Raw genomic sequence first — 19,009 nt, 5'->3', positions numbered from 1 at the left:
TTTAATTTTCTACTTAAGAGGATGTAATTAGTTCTAGTTTAGTTCAAAATCAGTGTTAAACTACAGCTAATAAACTAAGTTTATAATCCGCTTTAATGCAACATGCAAAGTTAGAATGAAGACTGTTGGATTTGGGTAACACGTTGAAACTGTTTTAAATTAAAGAAAATGCATTTCAATAGGATCAAATTATAGTTTATGCAAAAATTTCTTTCTTCTTTTTTAATATTCATGTAGCACAGTGTTTTATAGCAGTTTCTTATTCTTCAGCATATCAAGGTGAAGCTGTTATATTTGTATCCTGAAACTCAGTTTTGTTCCTCTTATGTAGCACTACTGCCCTCTACTGATACTTGAACTGAGATCCAATTTGCTGCAGAGATGTATTCAAAATTGACAGTAAAAAAAAGAATTATATATATGTATATATAAAATCAATAAAAATGAAACACTAACATTGCATAGGTAGGAGGCTGTAAAGGTGTGCCCATAAACCTGCCGTGGGGGAATGACCAAACACTCTAAAAAGATTTTTTTTAATTAATCTACACCTGATACACAGCTTAGAAAAAAATAGTCTTGTGGAGAATATGTGTGTACTTTAATATCAAACTTCAGAATAAGCATTGCAATTTATAATATAATAATATAAAATGAAGTGGTTAGGCTGGGACTTTGGTACCCAAAGGTATACTAGAAATAGGTTGAGTGTAGTTGCCTCAAAAATCTGTAATACTGCTAAGGATGAATTGGAAATAATTTGTTTTTGGTGTGTCAGGCAATACACCTAGAACCAACATAGCAGGCCTAGATATTCAAGTCGTGGACTAACCCCAACAGGTACTCTCAAGTACCTAGGCCACATGGGTTGCATCAAAATTTGCTCTCCTCTCACAGATATCTACGCCAGAACTGACTACAATTTGACCATTACTCTAGAGTTATTTTTTACTCATAAGTTCTATTTTCTCTTTTAAATAATTTTCAAATGTGTATTTCTTATCATTATTCAATTATACATACCCAGGACATTTTCATGAAGAAAAGTGTAACATTTAGATGGGTAAATATCTTGAATATCTTTAGCTATTCAAGATATATCTTTAATTGTTGAAATTAACTTTGAACATTTGTCTTCTTTTCTCTAAACATCTATAATAAGAAAATAAAAATATCTTCTCTGCTCTGGTAAAGATTTCAGGTGTTAATACTAGGGTTCAATATTGCATTTAATTAAATATGTTAGTGAGTTGCTACTGAAAAGACTTATCCCCAGTTTCTAAAGGAAAATAGTGTCTCCGTCTTTGGCTGCAGGCATTCTTTGCCTTTCCACCTAGTACATAGGCTTGGAGTCCATGACTGTGTCTAACTTTAATTGCTTGCAATCAGTGACAATCACACAAGTGTCAATTATATCAGGAGAACTCCACTAAACAAGTGTAGCTAGGGCATTGGCCATGTCTTGGCTGTCTGACAAGGTATCCAGTTTTTCTATGATTGGAGAAATTGGGCCATTTTTGGATAGGAGATGAGGTTTTAGATATTTTAAACATACTTGTTCTGACACCAGCTAAGACGTCTCCTATATTGGTTTCCCCCAGGTCTCTTAATAAACTGGGCTGCACTTGGCTGATGTCCAGAGTGATGTGAGTTAACCGGAGAGTAGATTTAAACAGTGTACACAAAATTAGGACAGGCTGTAAAGGATTTTAACAGCCCTGGGGACTTTTGTCTGTTTCCCCTGACTTGTACCTATCCCACACTACACCGACAGAATGACTGCACTTTAAATATAATGTAATCTCTTTTCCAAAAACATTCAAAATTCTTTCTAATCCTAGAGGAACTGAATTTCCCACGTTGTAAAGAATTTATGTCGATAATAGTTTAATTTTGTGCTAGGGACTGAGGAAGAAAGAAACAAGCATGCACTACTAGTTTTCCGTCAAAGTGATGTGTAAGAATTTTTTCTTTCTTTTAAATCCTGAGTTCTTGCAAATTCTATTAATAAAGATGAAGGATAAAATGTTGCATCTTCCATGATGTAAGTATTTAGGTCTTCTGTTTGATAGAGGCCATATACTATTGTTTTTAATAGATGAAGCATGAAAATGTTTGCTGTTCAGATATTTGTGTTTCTCACTAACTATTGCTTCTCTGTTTCTCAATAACTCCTGACACCTTGGGCTGTCCCGTGGGATTCATGGAAAACACTGATTCCAGGCTCAGGTAAGAATTCCTAAAATTGATTTATAGCCTTAAAGCATCCTTCTTGATCAAACTGTCCCAGGTGCATTATTTTCCCTTTTCTGTTGCATTTGTTTACATTTTATATATCAAGAAAACAATTTATTCTTAGGAAAATATAATAACACACAATGTATTTCAGTAGAACTTTAAAGCTTTATAATTAAAAAATAAGTTTAAGGGGCCAGCTCTGGCTTTTATTTAAATTGGTGTGATCTTAGGAGGTGATGCTGTTGAAGTCAACCTTGTCTAAACACCAACAAATAATAGCACCGAGTAGGGAGGTATGTGGAGTGTAGAATGAAAGACTGAACAACATCATGTCAAAGGAGGTAATAGAAAGCAGGTTTCCATGCTGGTGAAGGTAAAGTTATGTGTAGGCTTTAATGTAAGTTAGCAATGACAATGGTAAGGTAAGGTAAAGTCCATGAGCATAGAATGACTTAATTTTCCCTTGCTGTTGAACGCTTGTGTTAGATATTTTGTGTGCTGTAACCTTAAGCATTTCAACTATTTTCATGTATAGATTTTGTGTATGGATTAACTGCATGTGATCTTTACAAGGAATGAAAACCACATTTTGCTCACACTATGTGTGGATTTCAGGTATATGAGGTTGTCCCATGCCACAGTGACTGTAGCCAGTACATATGGGTTACTGAACCCTGGAGTGTCTGCAAAGTGACAAATGTGGACTTGAAGGAGAACTGTGGAGAAGGTGTTCAAACCAGAAAAGTCAGGTAATACAAAATTATTCTCCATATTAAAGAACCGACACAACTAGAAATCATGGGCTCCTATCCACATGCAGAGAGGCTGATCCTATGCACTGTAATTACAATGCATTGGAGCAGACTCGATTAATTGAGTGCTGAAGCATGATAATTACTGCACTCCAGCAGACTCATGTCACGTGTATCAGCATCTGCACACTGAAAAATGGTGGTAGAGGCAAATGATGAGCTTTAGTTAAAGTGCCCCACTGTCATTTTTCAGCTTGGGGACACTGATACACGTGACACTCCATGTGCCTTAATTAAAGCAGCTCTTGAAGCCTATCTAATTAAAGCACCCCTCCCCCTCCATCTCCCAGAGAACATCTGTAAATACCCCATGATTTTATTAAAGAAGTAAAATGCCACGAGAGACGAAGACACTTAAATACAAATCTAATACAAATTAAGTACAAATAAAAATCTACCTACAGGATATTGGACCAATATTCAGCTAAGAATCCAGCCTCTTGTTCTTTAATATATATAGAGAGAGAGATATCTCTATCTATCTATATCTGTATCTCTCTCTCTCTATATATAGATATCTGTATATATATCCAAATAATACTGTAGTACTCATTTTATTAGTAGTCTATATTATTTTCAGGACAGAAAGTGCAGGAGATAATGTTGTCCACACAAGGCGTACAGTGTGAATTAAAAACAAGCAGGAATCTAATCAAGGGATAAGGTACAACGCGGCATTTATTAGAACATAAAACATACAACATGAAAAGAATAAAAACCAGTAAGGTTATCTGCTTCACTCATTCCCATACATACTCATCCATTCTTTCATTCATTCATACAAAAGAAATACAGTAAGCACACACTCTCTCTCTCTCTCTCTCTCTCTCTCTCTCTCTCTCTCTCTCTCTCTCCTGCAAAAGTTAAGGTGTTACCAAGTTCTAAAGATGCTCCGGTCAGTCTGGTGGCCAACTGGACTGACCACGAGGAATGGAGTCAGGTCTTGTTGGACTTTCCCAAAACTCCTTCTTGCAGGTAGACAGACCCAAAGCCTTTTCTCTGTGTTCATTCTTTATAGTGATAGCTGTGATCCATACAAGCCTATGGATTCTGCTGAGTCAGATGTGAAGGTCATCCTCCTTGTCCTGTTGGCAGGCTGGGATTGGTAGGACATGATCTTCTGGCTTTGCGGTCTGCAATCTTCAGAGGGATTGTTGCTTGTAGTCTTCAGCCATCAGGGTGAAGGCATGATTTAGTACATAGTAATCCTTAACAGCTGACTTGATGTCACTGCAACCTTTAACTGTTAAACCACAGAAGGCTATTTTCACCTGCTGCAAGAGGACTGTCTTCCTTCATGTTGTCACATACATACATCATTCACTCTTTCATTACCTCTTTTCAAACACGCCAGTATTACCACAGACCTTACATAAGCATTTTTCTTATACCAAATTTAAGTTTTAAAATCATGAGATTTTAAAGTCAATGGGTCAATATATTTATGCTAAGCAATAGGAAGTTTAAAATAGATGATTAATTCCAGAAAAAGATTATGGAAAATAAATCATAACAAGATTCACTTTATCTTAATGGCTAAATAATTCATTATTAAAAAATAGCAATTACAGCAATTATAGCTACTGCAATACAACACTGATATCAAATAGAAAATGCAGAACTAAGGTACATGGAATATCCCAAACTGGAATTTGACCAGGTCATTGTAGCTAATAGCTATTGAACAATACTGAATGAACTTGGCTACAGACTGGGCCTCAGATTTACACCTCAGGCCAAAAAAAGGTCATTGCATTTTGCAGATTCTTATATGTTGTCATTAAATACTGAACTCTGGAGTATCATTAAATACACTAATCTTCTTTATTAACTGTATATTTCAGCAATAAAGCCTGTGATGGCAGTATAAAAATGATCAGAGCCAGTGTTCTTGTTGGAATGATATATGTGGTACAAGGCCTTAACCCTAATTTAAATTTGCAATGTCTTGGAGCAGTTTAGTAGAGGAATAAGGAGGGGATTAGGGGGCAGAGGTCGGGGGAAGTGAATTCCTTGGTTGCATTAATTGGCTCTGTGCCATTAAAGTTAATAAAGAGAGACTGTGCCCCTTCCTATGGTTGCTAAGTTTCTAAACATTTTTTCGCTTGTGGGAGAACTGACATTAGACTTGTAGGAAGGACTCCAGACAGAGGCTGTTGTGTACCCATCCTGCCTGCTCCCTTCATATTGTCTAACATGCACTAAATTGGTATTCTGTGAACCCAGGTAATCACTTGCCATTAAAACCAGCAGTGAAACAGCATCCTAAAAAGCAAAATGAAAGATACCGAGTTTGAGATGTGTGTGCTGGGGAGATTACTAGAGAGGGGGCAAAAATCTATTTGAAAAGCTGATTGCCTCAACCGTGATTTTTGTGTGATTAATTAATCTGATACTTCTAGTGTGTCCACAGATCTATATGGCTATATTTCTGTTTTTGTTTAAGTGTTTAGTGTGAATTCTGTTAATCTAAAAGCAAACATGAAAATACCTAAAACTTCCTATAATTGCTCAAAGCTTGTCTTTGAGACAAATTGAAAAAATGAACTGTCAGGAGAGTTGATCTGAAATTCTGGTACAGCATAGCAATTCCATATTGTTCTCAGACTGGGTAAGAAAAGCTGCCCCTTTTATTTCAGTTTAGTTTTTTAAAAATTGGATACATTGTTAGGAATCTTATTTTTGTATTTTTTTCCCGTATACATGAAATTGTCAAAGAGTAAGTTTAATATGATTGTCCATAAATTTCCAGACATACACCATTACCAATCACACTACAATGCTATTATTAGCCTATTTAAAAAACCTGTTTAACCTATTTAAAAGACAGCTCTCATAGTAAAAAATACAGCAAAGAGTGCAGTGTTGAATATATATATATATATTTTTTATGGTTTTACAGAGTGCCCTCCAGGGGGTCTTTGCTCAGGACTGCTGAGGCCTTGTCTGGTGTCTGAGAGAGTCCCTGAAACCAGCCTAGGCATGGCTTCTAGACCAAGGGAGGAGCCCAGGCCTCCTTCCCACTCTGAGACCCCCAACCTTTCAGTCTCTCACTTTCCCTGGTTCTTTGAGCCCCAACTCAAGGAGTGAGCATGCAGTTCCTCTCCTGAGACGGGGACATTGCTTCTTGTTGGGCAGATCCAGTACAACCCACAGTTCCTAAGGAGCAAAGCAAACAGTTTCTTTTAGTCAAGGCCTTTATTGGAGCAAAGGCCAGCCAGCCAGAAGCTCTCTTCCCCTCCAAAGGAGTTAAGCAGTCTCTCTGTCCCCAAACCAAACAGTACAGCCCAGAGCATGCCCAAAGATAATCAGCTATTCCTTTTCCAGCTTCTTAAAGCTTCTCCATGTCCCCAGACTTTTCTGGCCAAGAGCTGTCAGGTTTGTCACAAATATAAAATTTTGCATAATTACTCTCCTGTAACAACTATATTGATCTGGCATGATCTGCCAGGGGGTTGTTCTACACAAACACGCACCCAAAAGGAATGAAGACTGTTTGACCTACTGCTTACAGACAAATAGGTTTTGACATTACCACCAAAGTTAGAGAAGAAAATATATTATTGATGCCAAAGAAGTAGATTTCCTGCCCTTTGGGACTATCAGAGAAAAGTCTCCTTTCTTTTCATCATCCATATACTATCATTAAAGATCTAATTCCATACAGTAGATTTCTGCAGATATAGTATGTGTATGTTCATTTAAGGGAATCTGTTTAAAATGCCTTCAGTCTGACAATAGGTGTATGGGAAATGGCTATGTAACAGAATGGCAGAGTATCAAAAATATTGCAGTCAAAGTGATGGGTTGAATGGCTAGTATAGGCTTCTCCTTTTCAGTGTTCAGAAGTAAATGCAAACACCTTTCATTTGAGCAACATTACCTATGTCCTTTTTCAGCAGAAGGGATAAGAAAGGCAAAACTGTTTTGAGTGGAACTCCTTTGTTTTCCTTTGTGGAAATATAACATCTGACACAATTGCACTCTTGCCTGGATTGGTTCCTCACTAATACTTAAAGGTGATATGAACAATCATTGGCAATCCCTCACGTTGAAGGATGATTGGCTTCCATGATTGCTTTATCTGTGGATCTGAAGATGGCTGAGGAGGCCAATTTGGGATTGACAGACTTTGTTGCAACTCAGAAGACTTTAGTCTTCTGAATGATAAGCAGAAGTCTCCTCTTGTGTGCCTCAGTAAAGACATTGATGAGCACACACTATAGCATCATCAGCGTACTGGAAGCTCAATGATTGTGGTTGGGGTTGTCTTGGTTTTGGCTCAGAGTCAGCTGAGGTTAAACATTTTACCATCCATTTGGTAGTTTAGCTCCACTCCACCTGGAAGCTTGTTGGTGGTCAGATGTCACATCACAGTAAGGAATATTGAGGAGAGTGTTGGAGCAGTGAGGCAGCCTTGCTTAACTCCCTTCTTAACCTGAAAGTGATCTGTGATATACTTAAAGATGATATGAACAATAAAAGGAATAGGTTAGGAGATGAAAAAAGCTATGTGAGTGAAAAATAAGGAATACAAATAAAAATAAACAACAATTGCTTAGTCATCTCAAAACTACTTAAAAACATTAATAAAATAATCCACACTGGACCACTATGAGGTAAGCAAGATGGGTTACCCAATACACTGTTTATACTAAGGCAAAGAACTTCCTCAGTTTCATTAAGTAAGTCTATGACAGCACGGGGTTAGAACCAATAAGACCTCTGAGTTTCAAACAGTATCCTGGACTGCTGGACTTGATGTACTACATAAGAGCTGGCAATATTTCTGCTTTCTTAGACTCTCCTGCATATTCTGTAGGTTATTTATTTAATTAGGTTACATCAAGAATGATGAAGAATCTGTTGACTGTTCATTCCCTGTGGATAAACTATTTAAATGTTTCTCATTAATGTAGTTTAATGAATGCAGTTTTAGGAAGTCCACGACAAATAGAATCCTTTGTTCCAGGTGCATGCTAAATACAGTGGATGGCCCTTCTGACACTGTGGAGGATTACCTGTGTGACCTTGAAGAGATGCCTCTCGGTGCTAGAAAGTGCACATTGCCATGTCCTGAAGACTGTGTTATGTCTGAATGGGGCCAGTGGTCTAGGTGTTCCTTGGTAAGAAATATGTTAACAATCTGATGGCTACAGTTTTAAGACTTTAAAAAAAAGAAAAAATGCCTGAATAAGGAAAAGCCTGAAGTTACAGTGTGAAGATGTTGTACATAACAGTAAATACACATACACAATTTTGTAAGTTTCCATTATCAGCAGGATTGTCAATGGGAAATTGTCAACAGTTCCTTCTAAAAGGTGAGGTGCTTGCATTTCTCCATCTAAAGCAATTGTTCAAGAGATGACTTATTAATGATGACAGTGTCCTAGTGACAGGAGAGGATATTTCTGGGTGAGTCATTTTTCATAATATCTAGAGACAGCACATTTCTTAGACCTGCTCAATCTTGATTTTGGACTTCCCATAATAACAAAGCAGGATTCAAATCCTAATCCACCTCTAAATCCTTCCCATAGAGAGTGACAAAATTATGCACCCCATCTTAGAGTGTAATCTATATCCACCCAGAGATAAGATTTAGCTCCTTTTCTCTCAATGTGAGAGAAAAGGCTGACTGTCTAGTGAGTCCCCAGTGACCAATACTATTCTGCCCTGAATAGATACCATAGCTCCTATTCAGACAGTAGGCAGACTTCATCTGTCCTAATCCACTTGGAGAAGTACAGGTATCTCTATTATAATTATATGGCTATATCCAATAGGGATCCCAGGTCCAGCTCACTCTGAGGAAAACACTGAAATGATTTTAGCATAAGACATCTACATGGAGCTCACCCATGCCAAAGCTTAGTGATCAGTGCACTTGCCTAAGGAGCATGACATCCAGATTCTAGGTCCTTCTGAGCCAGAGCCTGTTTGAACCCACATCTCCCATCCCCCAAAGTGTCCAAACCATCTAGCCATGGGGTAGGCAGGGCCAAGGGCACATTGAACTGCTCCTATTGAAGCTGGCTTATTGGGCAAAAAGAGGGGAAGAGGCATGGGTCCACAAAAAGAGCTTGTAGAGTAATTCTTTTGCCCAGGGAGGTGGGCACTGCTGTAGGAGTTCTTGTGCCTAGCCCCTGCTCCCAGCGCTGTTACGACATTTTATCCATTTTATGCAAAATACAGAAAACATACTGGAAGCACAAGCTGAGGACAAAGGATCTCTTTCCTCTCCATCAGCCAATAGCTAGTCAGATTTTGTTTCCAAAAAAAATGTTGAAACCTAAGTGGAATTTAGATACTTTCTATAGCAGAGAGTGAGAGTGAAATAAGACTATGCAGTGGAGCCATTCTGAGCATATTCAGAAGCCCACACTGGAATTGAGATCAGGGTTGCCAACTCTCCATAAATGTATTGGCACTGTTAAAAACCTCCCTAAAAAGTCATGTCCATAAGAGTCCATAAAAACATTTTCCCTTCCATAAAAACACAGAGCCACTGCAGCTTTAAGCTCCATGACAAGAAAAACCTGGACCAGCACTGAGCACTGAAAGAAAGATAGAGCACAGCAATGTGACCTTCTGTTCAAGCAGGAGCACAGCACTCTGCATGTACCAAGTTTGCACTCACTGGAGCCTGCTAGACACCTGCACCCCCAGCAATGTGGTGCTGCTGGATTGCTGTGCCCATTTCCTGCCTTGCATCCAAGTTATGGGTGGGGGAGGGGAGTACGGCCAAGATGGAGCTGCAGCCTGGGAGGGGAAGAGGCAGTGGCTGGGAGTTTTTCCAGGACAGGGGGAACAGAACTGACAGGGGTCAGGCTGGCAGGAGAAGTGGGAGGGGGCAGAATCTGCAAGGCATGGTCAGTAGTGTAGGGGAGCCTTTTGTTGTGGGCAGCAATGTGTAAAACCACTTCTGCAATCACAAGGAGCTGCCAACCCAAGATTTTCTTTAAATAACAGTAAAATCACATCAGTAAAAACATTTTTCTGTCAGTAAGAGACGTGCAAATTGTCATTAAAAAAATATTTTTTGATCTAGATGTCCAAATGGTATGGTGTCTCTTGCACAGGTAGGGTTAGGAATACAATTAATATTTTCAAACTCTGTCAGATCCTCTTAAGAGGTGAATTTGGACTTGGATGTGGCCATAAGCATATACTGCCAATACTGATAACTGGTAAGGAGCAAAATGCTATAGGCAAAAAACTGAGTTGAAAAAGTTAGCTCAGCTCATCATCCCCATATATCCTGTCTATGTACAATTCAAGTGAGAATACCAGGCAACATAGAATAAAAGCAAGCTTCCCAATTTGGGGACTCAGAGTCAGTGCGCTACAGATTCTGGAGAGACAGCTCACAATGTCTGTCATTTTAAAAGCACTGTCAGTGAAATATGAACTATACAGGGAAATACTAAGCTATTAACAACATTATTATTCATAAATAGGTAATAAAACCAATTTGAAATAACAAACTATGTATTTCCCTAAAATGAACTCTTTTCTGATTACTAAGCAAGGGATAATGTTATTGTTTATCATTTGCATTCTGTCAAAAGATTACAGATGGTTTTACGTAAAGGGACATTGAAAGGATTAAAATAAGTTGAGGGGTTTTTTTCTGTTTTCCTTTTCAAGCCCTGCAATAGAAGTAGTGTGCGTGAAAGGTCAGCAGAACCCTTAAGACTACCTGATGATGGAAAGGGTTGTCCTGCTGCTACTGAGACAGAACTCTGCAGCCTGAACAAGAACTGCTACCACTATGATTATAATGTGACAGGTATTATGCTTGTTATGATCTAATAACAGATTGTAAAAAAATGTAAAATCTCTACCTATTTGCAGTTTAGCATTACAGCTATGTAAAAAAAATAATGCATTAGGCAGGTTCATTTAATTAGAATCTGGCTTTTAACCAGGGCAAATATTTTGACAGATATAAGCTAAACAGAGTCCCTCAGAGTCTTTCTAAAGTTGCTCTTATCAGGAACTAAATAAAATCTGGGCTGGCTTTGCTACAGCCCTTTCTCCCAAAAGCTGCAGATACAGCTTCTGCATATACCCCTCTCCACACATACCTGATCATTGACAATAATTCCTGTTTTACCACCCTTTTCAAGAGTGAAGGGGAGGTATCTTTTGTTACCTATGTCTTTTACTTATACAATAACACCCTGTTACCCATGAAGGTTTTCTGTGTGTAGAAAAATTAATTTGCCTTTATGGATTCCACTGTATTCAAAATACAGGTTTTTGAGCCCATTGTTCTGTTACAGGTCATGTGTTATGCAGTGAGACCCAATTCAAAATGTCTTATTCAGAGAAAATGTTCTTGGGAGAATGTGTAATTTGGAAATATCACTTCCCTCCTCTTAGAAAACCTGTTTTTCTAGCCATTCTCCCTCTCTCTGTCCCCTCCCTCCTCTTTTCCTTGATGAATACAATAACTGACTTTTCAGAAAGACTCTGACTCCATAGAATAAATGTCACTTTTTTCCAGTCTCATTAGTGGGCTCTGTGATCCTTTGTTTCTATAACAAAAATGTTATTAGGGGTATTTTAGGTCATTTGAATTAAAAATTAAATTCAGATCATAGGAAAGTAGGGCTGGAGGGACGTCCTAAGGTCTTCTAGTCCAGCTCCCTGCTCAAGGCAGGATCATCCCTGACTAAACAATCCCAGCCAAGTGTATAACCAGCTTTTGAAAGTTTCCAAGTGTGAAGATTACACAACTTCTGTAGGTAGTCTGTTCCTATGCGTGGCTACTCTCATAGCAGAAAGATCCTTGTAATCTTCAGCCTAAATTTCCCCTGCTAAAGCTTGAGCTCCTAGGAGCTTGTTGCTCCTAGTTCTTTCCCCTATAGCCACAGTGGAAAGCCCATCTACATCCTCTCTATAATCATCCTTCAGGTATTTGAATACTGTTATCAAATCCCCATTCCATCTTCTCGACTCCAGGTTATATAACCCTATTTCTTTCAGCCTTTTGTCATCTAAGTGTAATCAAATTATTATCAAAATGTTTCCTCATCTAAAATCATTTAAGTATTATTGAAAAGCTACATCATTGGCATGCTATCTTGATGGAGTCCTATATTTCCAGACTGGAGTACTTGTCAGCTCAGTGAGAAGGCTGTCTGTGGCAATGGTATCAAAACAAGAATGCTAGATTGTGTTCGCAGTGATGGCAGATCAGTTGATCTGAAGTACTGTGAGGAGGTGAGTAGATATTATTTTTCACTTTATGAATAAATTTTTCCCTAATAGCTTCAATTCATGCTGTACCAACTGACCTGTACTCCATGCAACCCATCTTTGACAGCTCATTCTCAACACTATTCATGGACTGTTAAGTACCTCTTGAAGTGAGTCTTTGTCATTATTAGTGATTTCTTCATATAATTTCCCTGGTTACTTAAGAGTGCAACCACAAAGGTATGCTAATTATTATATCCTGAAGGAAATGATTTGGAAACAATAAGCAATCAAGGTGAATAAAAGGTAATAAATCTTAATCAGAATACTAATCATCATTCTAATTTGGTGTGATTTCTGTGTAGTGCCTTGGCCAGGTGCCAGAAGCATTCATTTATCCAGTGTGTTATGAAACATTTGGTTTACGCCATTCTGCAGCTAGGCTGTGTGCTTGCTTCTTGTACCCAGCTGTGTAAGAGAGAGAAATCCAAGTTGGTGAGAGAAAATTGCAACATCAAGAAGGTTAAGGTTTTTACAATAAGCATGTTTTGAAGCAGTACTCTTCAGCAGATGCATCACCTTAATTGCATGTACCTGTTACAGTTGTTCCAACAGAAAATTGTTGAACTTGCCTTGCTCCCTCCTTCACCAAACTAATCAGGATACAAAACTACTTACATGTTCTGGAGGAAAGCAAGAGATTACAATAATCTGTGGGCAGACTCATCCTGGGAACTCCACACTAGCTTTGTGTTACCAGTTTCCCTCTACCCTCTCCAGTGGAATCCCTAGCTGGCATCTGCTTCCTAAGGCTTATCTTTAAGGCAAAAAAATACCATATTTACTCAAATATAAAATGGGTTTTCTCCCCAGTCAGTATGGGAGGAAAAAGCTCCTTGTCTTGAATGAAAACCTCATTCAATACACCGTCAACCATTAAACTGCTGCCAAAAGCAGAAGATGCTTGGTCCCCCTCGGTGCTGAGTCTTTTTCAAGTCATGGAGAGCCACTGCATTTAATACATTTTGATTTACTCTTTACTCCCATGCCTGAGCTATGTATTCCCCCCCACCATTTCCAGTTATTCCTATTTTTCTACCAGCCTTGAATGTCTGGCAAACATCACCAAACAGGGCCCCAAACAGTTCACCCTGTGGCCTTCTCATCCTGTTGCATATAACTAGTGTGGCCCTGTCCTCCATGAGTTGGAGCTGGGCCAGGTTGCCCTGCACCTCTTCTGCATATTATTTTTTTTTTCTCCAGGGTTCATAACAAGAACACCCAGTTCCAGTCATGAGTGGGGGGCTACTTAGAACATGGATCCTCTGTGGGGGCAGATCTGGAGTATACACACATGCTGAGCAGTGCTGAGCTGTGGGATCACCATGGCTTGAAACACTATCAACATTATTGAGGCCTAGCCCAATGAACTCTATGATAATTCATAAGCCATTTAGTTTTGGAATAATATCATTCATAGTTTGTACTATATATATTAACTTTGTGTCTCAGGCCAGATTAGCCAAATCAGTTCCACATTCTATTGACTGAGCAGAGCTCAATTGTTCAAGTCTGCATGGCACTACCACTGGCAAGTATCCTACCTCCCAGACTCTTCAGCCTGGGACTTTAGATACTCCCAAATCTATGGCAGGCATCCAATGTGCAAGCCCCAAGCCCAGAGGGCTTTGAATAGAGATGCCCCCTAGTCTTGCTTGCTCCTAGTCAAAAGGCCATAGAAGCAAGTTGGAGAAGAACCTGAGAGCAGTCCCCCATCCCCAGAAATAGTGTAGTTATATTCTCCACTGGGAGAATATAACAGACTTTTGTAGAGGTGCCCCCATAGGGCAATGGAGAGGTCTCCATGCTCAACTACTCCAAGTCATTCAAAGCCAGGAAAAAGGGATCTCCTTTTCCAGGTATATAAAACCATCTGGGCCAAAATCATCACCAGGTTCTATCTGAAGCTTCATAATACCACTAATAAATAGGTACAAAAGTGCTGCTTGGAAATGTGTTTCTGGAGTACCTGTCCTAAAATGTGCAGCAGTTTCAAAAATGGTAAAATGTATCAATTCTGGATTAATAAAATCTGTAAGTACTCACAATAATTTGCCTATATGAAAATTACTACAGGCATGTTTATTTCAAAGTCAGTGGGCACGTCTACACGAGATATTTACTACACAGTTGACTAATTAAGTGCTCAGTAAACATCGTAGCATCTACATATATGTCCCTATTAGGGTACATGAAACTAATAAACCCTGCAGCAGGGTAGTCTTATGAAATACAAGTACCTTGCTGCAGAGTTTTTTCATGTGTACATGTAGATGCTGCCCCAGCCAGCCTCTCGGCAGCATGAGGGTGTTTCAACATGGGGGCTGCCTGCCAGCTAGCCCCACACTGAAGCACCCTTGTGCCTCAGTTAGCTCCCAGCTGCACATTGGGCCAGAGGGAACAGCTCTAGGCTGGCTGCTTCCCCCTGCTCCATGTGCTGCAGCACGGCTGGCTGGAGTTCCAGGCTGCTTCAGCATGAGAGCTGTTTGCCAGCTAACCCTGCACTGAAGCACTCTTGAGTCTCAGCCAGCCCCTCTGCAACACATGGAGCCCAGTCGGAGCACCCTGGGCTGGCAGGCTGACGCTATGTCCCCTGGCAGCCTGGGCTGCTCTGACTGGGCTCTGTGTGCTGTCAATGAAAAGACTGTAAAGCAACATGCTTCAGAATTTATTCATGTGCAATAATTACGTGTGTCAAATTTAGATACCAGGAAATCCTAGTATCTAAAAAAAAAAGCATGCAGAAAAAAACTGGGCCAGTGTACAAGGCAGCAGTGTGTGCTGCTCAAAACCAGAGCTGCCTGGCCAGAGTCACACTCTATTTGCTGGCCAGGATCCGTGTTCCCAGATCACTGCCGCTAGGGGCCCAGGAGGCCCCCAGAATCCCAGGTAAGGCTGCTGGGTCTGCCCTGGTGCTGGCCCCAGCCTTCCCTACCCCACCCAGAGCATTTTTCTGCATGCTAACCCCATGTGCAGGGATGTGCACTGGGGCAAAAAAACAGTAGCAAGAATCTGTGCAGCTGCTTTTTCCCTGTGGCAACCGCACATCCCTGCTTGTGGGAACACAACCAGTGTTATGAAATTTGTCCCTCACTTCCACATGCTCAGGGAGATCAGGGCCTGATAGTAAGGTCAGGAGGAGAAGGCTTTAGGGGGAAGAAGTTTGGGGTCAGAGGAAAAGGGGTTCACCTGATCTCCTCTCCCCCTCCCCCCCCCCCCGACATTTTCTTTGCTGTAGCATTGGGAGATGAACAAATTCAAGTCAGACCTCCAATAATTAAACTATATGCCTGGAAAATTATAACAGGTTTATAACTTTTCTATATATACAATCTAATTATTGGGAGGTGGTCATATATTCAAGGTCACCTTAATTTCATATGGTAATGTAGTTTGGACTGTGTTATAATTCAGAGGAAAATTCTGCAAGACTGGTGGAGATGAGAGGCAATGTATGTCCCTCCTGACCCTACCAACTCCTTACCAGCTCAGTTTGCAAGTGAATCCCTGAACCTGCAGTCTCTAGGCAAAGTCAAGTGACATGCAGGTAGCTGACATGCTTTCTCTTTTTGAGGGGATGGACACACGTACATTTGAAGTTCTTTCAGAAGTAGGGGCAGGGGGAGGGTGTGTTTCAGAAGGGCAGGTGATGCCTGGGAGCACAGCTTATCTGTTATGTTCTAATGGTTGCATGTGGATAAGCCAGGAGCAATACAGACGTTGCAAAACTGCTCCAACTTTAACCCTGAATAAGGAAGAGTTAAAGTTGGAGCTGTTTTCCTTCAATTGTACCCAATCCAGGCTTAACCACCTGTGCCTGTTAGAAAGTAGGGCAAGATTCCCCACTCTTCTGAATTGACACAAATGTATGTGTGTCCATATCCTAAGTTCTCTTTGCACATGGGTCATGTTAATATATTCAGGCCTATGAGTTTGACAACTTACATTTTGAAATCTCAGAGACAAATTCAGCCTTTGGATGCCTGCCAGCTAGTCACACAACCTAATAACAGCTGTTTATGTACATTAGAAGACAGAATTTGGCTCTCAGACTATTTTAACAAGACTGTACTATTATAATGAAATGAGATGTTAGATAGATGTCTGTCTACATGAATGTTTCAGTAGAATGAAGGCTTTTTTATGAAATAATTTAGCCATAGTAGTATATCCATCAACAAACTATGAGTTTAGGTAATGTCTTGGACATACAATTATTACTTTTTAAATGGAAATCTCATTGCAGGGTTCTCATGCTTATGATAAACTTTGTGGCCGAACAGAAAATTAGCCACTTCAAAAACACCAAAACAAAGGATATTTAACAATTTTTTGTATACACTTTGTGTGCTGTCTCTAATCTGATCACATGCTTTCACAGTGCATTTTGTATTCTTTTTAGCAAAACTTTTTTGATCCAACCCCCCAGCATTTTTAAGGGTAGCATATTTCCATTAGGAAGGGTAAGTGAAATACTTAATTGAAAAGAGACAGAATATATATGACTATTCAAATAAGAGAAATCAGATTTTAAAAACCTTAACCCAAATTTCATAGTAGTAAATATACCATTATTTAAAATTTTATAGAACATATAATTATCCTCAGCGCCAATTAAAATCTTATCTGGTGAGCTTCAGAGTTGTCATTTGATACCCAGATATAAGCTAAGGCAAAGTAAAATTCTGCATTTTACATACCAGTGGTTATTGTCTTAATTTTATACAATCTTGCATTAGTTGGTCAATCAGCTAAACAAGCTGCAGTCATCCTGATTACTGCCAGGATAATCAGTTTCCAGAGCTTATTATTAAGTCGTCATTATGTTAAAATAACATAATGTTATTGTTGTAGCAGTGGGTCTCTTTGTGTATGCCTGCTGCAAAATGAACGCATCACAGCACTTTTCCTTTCTTTTTCTTCAGCTATTTAAAATACAAATACCTGAAGAAAGGATAGTCCCTCTCTTGCAACAACACCTGTCAACTTACTGTTATTCATTTACCCGTGCTTATGAATCAGAAAAATTTAGGAACAACCTCTTTGTCTGTATCAGAAGACAAGCTTTGCTACTGTATTCATATAAGTTGGTCAGCTTATACAGTTAACCTAAAACAGAGGTTTTAGGTTAACTGTATACTGTATATTTGCTACTTAAGATAACAAAGATATCTTAAGTAACAAATATACATACTGACATGTACAGATAATTTCTGTGGATACCAAGTTGTACAGTGTGAAGAGACCCTTGTCTAACAGTCTGCTTCCTCCTGCCAAGTGTGGGCAGAAATATGGAATGTTGATCTTGAACGCACATAGGGCAGCTTCCATACCTGGATTATATTTATAAGACACTGTACCTGAGGGATCTGATGCTCAATCCACAAAATCGCACTTTTTGCCAATGCCACATGATCATGACCCCAGGCTACCCCTGCACCAGCTACGGCTGGAAGCCCGATCGGCTGACAGAGCTTCCATCCATGGGGACTCACCTGGGGCTCAGGGAGGAAATAATAGATGAATAGGAAAGAATTGAGTCTCAAGAGCCATTTGGCTTTCCCAAAGCTGGCTTGGCTGCATTTCAGCTCATAAATCTTGAGCAAGCCAGCCAGATCCTTGTAACATGGACCTTAGTTTTCCTACCTTTAGCTTTTGCTGCCTTTTGGGGCTTTCTTTCAGCTATAGCAGTCCTGCTGAGTGGTCCAGCTTTGTGTTTTCTGCAGTTGTAGAAATCAACTCAGTGGGCTTTTGAGTCTATACTCAGAAGAGTTGACTGGGATGAAGACTTCAAAGACTGATAGCTAGTTTCCTGATTATCCAAACACAGACTAATCAAAGGTTTCAGATGTCCCCTAAGAGCTTTGAATAACTATAACAGGGAAAAACAGCTACTCATTGCTAGATACTTAAAACAGAACAAAACAGCCTAATATGTCCCAGTAAATGATACTTCAAATGCAAATTTCAAGGCTGCCAATGTATCAGGGTCAGAAATCTACAATATACACAGTACATTATTTATAGAGTGCTTACTAATGTTGTTATTAATTTCTGGCTTTATGTTCATTAACTATTGCAGCCATTTTATAATAGGTTCAACATGTCTGGTTATCTATGTCTGGTTATCTTAGAATGATGTTCAGTTGTCTTTTTTTTTAACTGTATTGCAGTAAATTCATCTAGAGCTATTATATTCATTTTTGAAAGTTAATTCACTGCATAGTGCCTGGAAAGAGGCGAATTTTTCACAGTAGTAAATTTTAGACTTTCTTGATATTAAAGGAGCTCCGTTTCAATACACTCGCTGTTACTTTCCTGTAATGAATCCTGTCTTTTTCATCCATGATGCAGCTGTACAGGATACTGTCATACATTTTCATTTGCCAACTGCTACCTGTTGTAATTTAGGATATATATTAGCAGAGAAATGGATTTATCCTAATTTAGTTGTAGCCAATGTCTGAATTAAAATTACAAAACTGGAGTCCTCCATTCTTGGACTCTGAGGAATTCATCCCCATTTTTAAAGACATACATACATGAATTTTGAGACGTACTTCAGCACTGTGCTAAATTGGAGCCATTATATATCTATGGCTCTAATTATATGACTACACTTATAATGTATAATATATAATATATGTATATATAAAAATTGGAGCTGTAATACACACACACAGAGTAATACA

The 19,009-nt window shown here is 39.2% G+C and overlaps 1 protein-coding gene across 2 annotated transcripts in view; it reads left to right on the top strand.

Moving 5' to 3' along the window:
• The window catches only part of THSD7A (thrombospondin type 1 domain containing 7A), a 686,730-nt gene that overhangs the window by 633,425 nt on the left and 34,296 nt on the right, over positions 1-19,009 (top strand). For both annotated transcript variants that reach the window (XM_019508490.1, XM_019508491.1), the window contains 5 exons: positions 2,224-2,229; positions 2,854-2,987; positions 8,023-8,176; positions 10,701-10,842; positions 12,166-12,281. In XM_019508490.1, the coding sequence (XP_019364035.1) occupies positions 2,224-2,229; positions 2,854-2,987; positions 8,023-8,176; positions 10,701-10,842; positions 12,166-12,281 (552 nt within the window). The remainder of the gene's footprint in view (positions 1-2,223; positions 2,230-2,853; positions 2,988-8,022; positions 8,177-10,700; positions 10,843-12,165; positions 12,282-19,009) is intronic.

This window comes from Gavialis gangeticus, unplaced genomic scaffold (assembly GCF_001723915.1).
Source record: "Gavialis gangeticus isolate Ggan-Ray unplaced genomic scaffold, GavGan_comp1, whole genome shotgun sequence".
NCBI lineage: Eukaryota > Metazoa > Chordata > Crocodylia > Gavialidae > Gavialis > Gavialis gangeticus.
The sequence above is the reverse complement of the archived record's forward strand: the minus strand, read 5'-3'. Positions and strand labels throughout refer to the sequence as shown.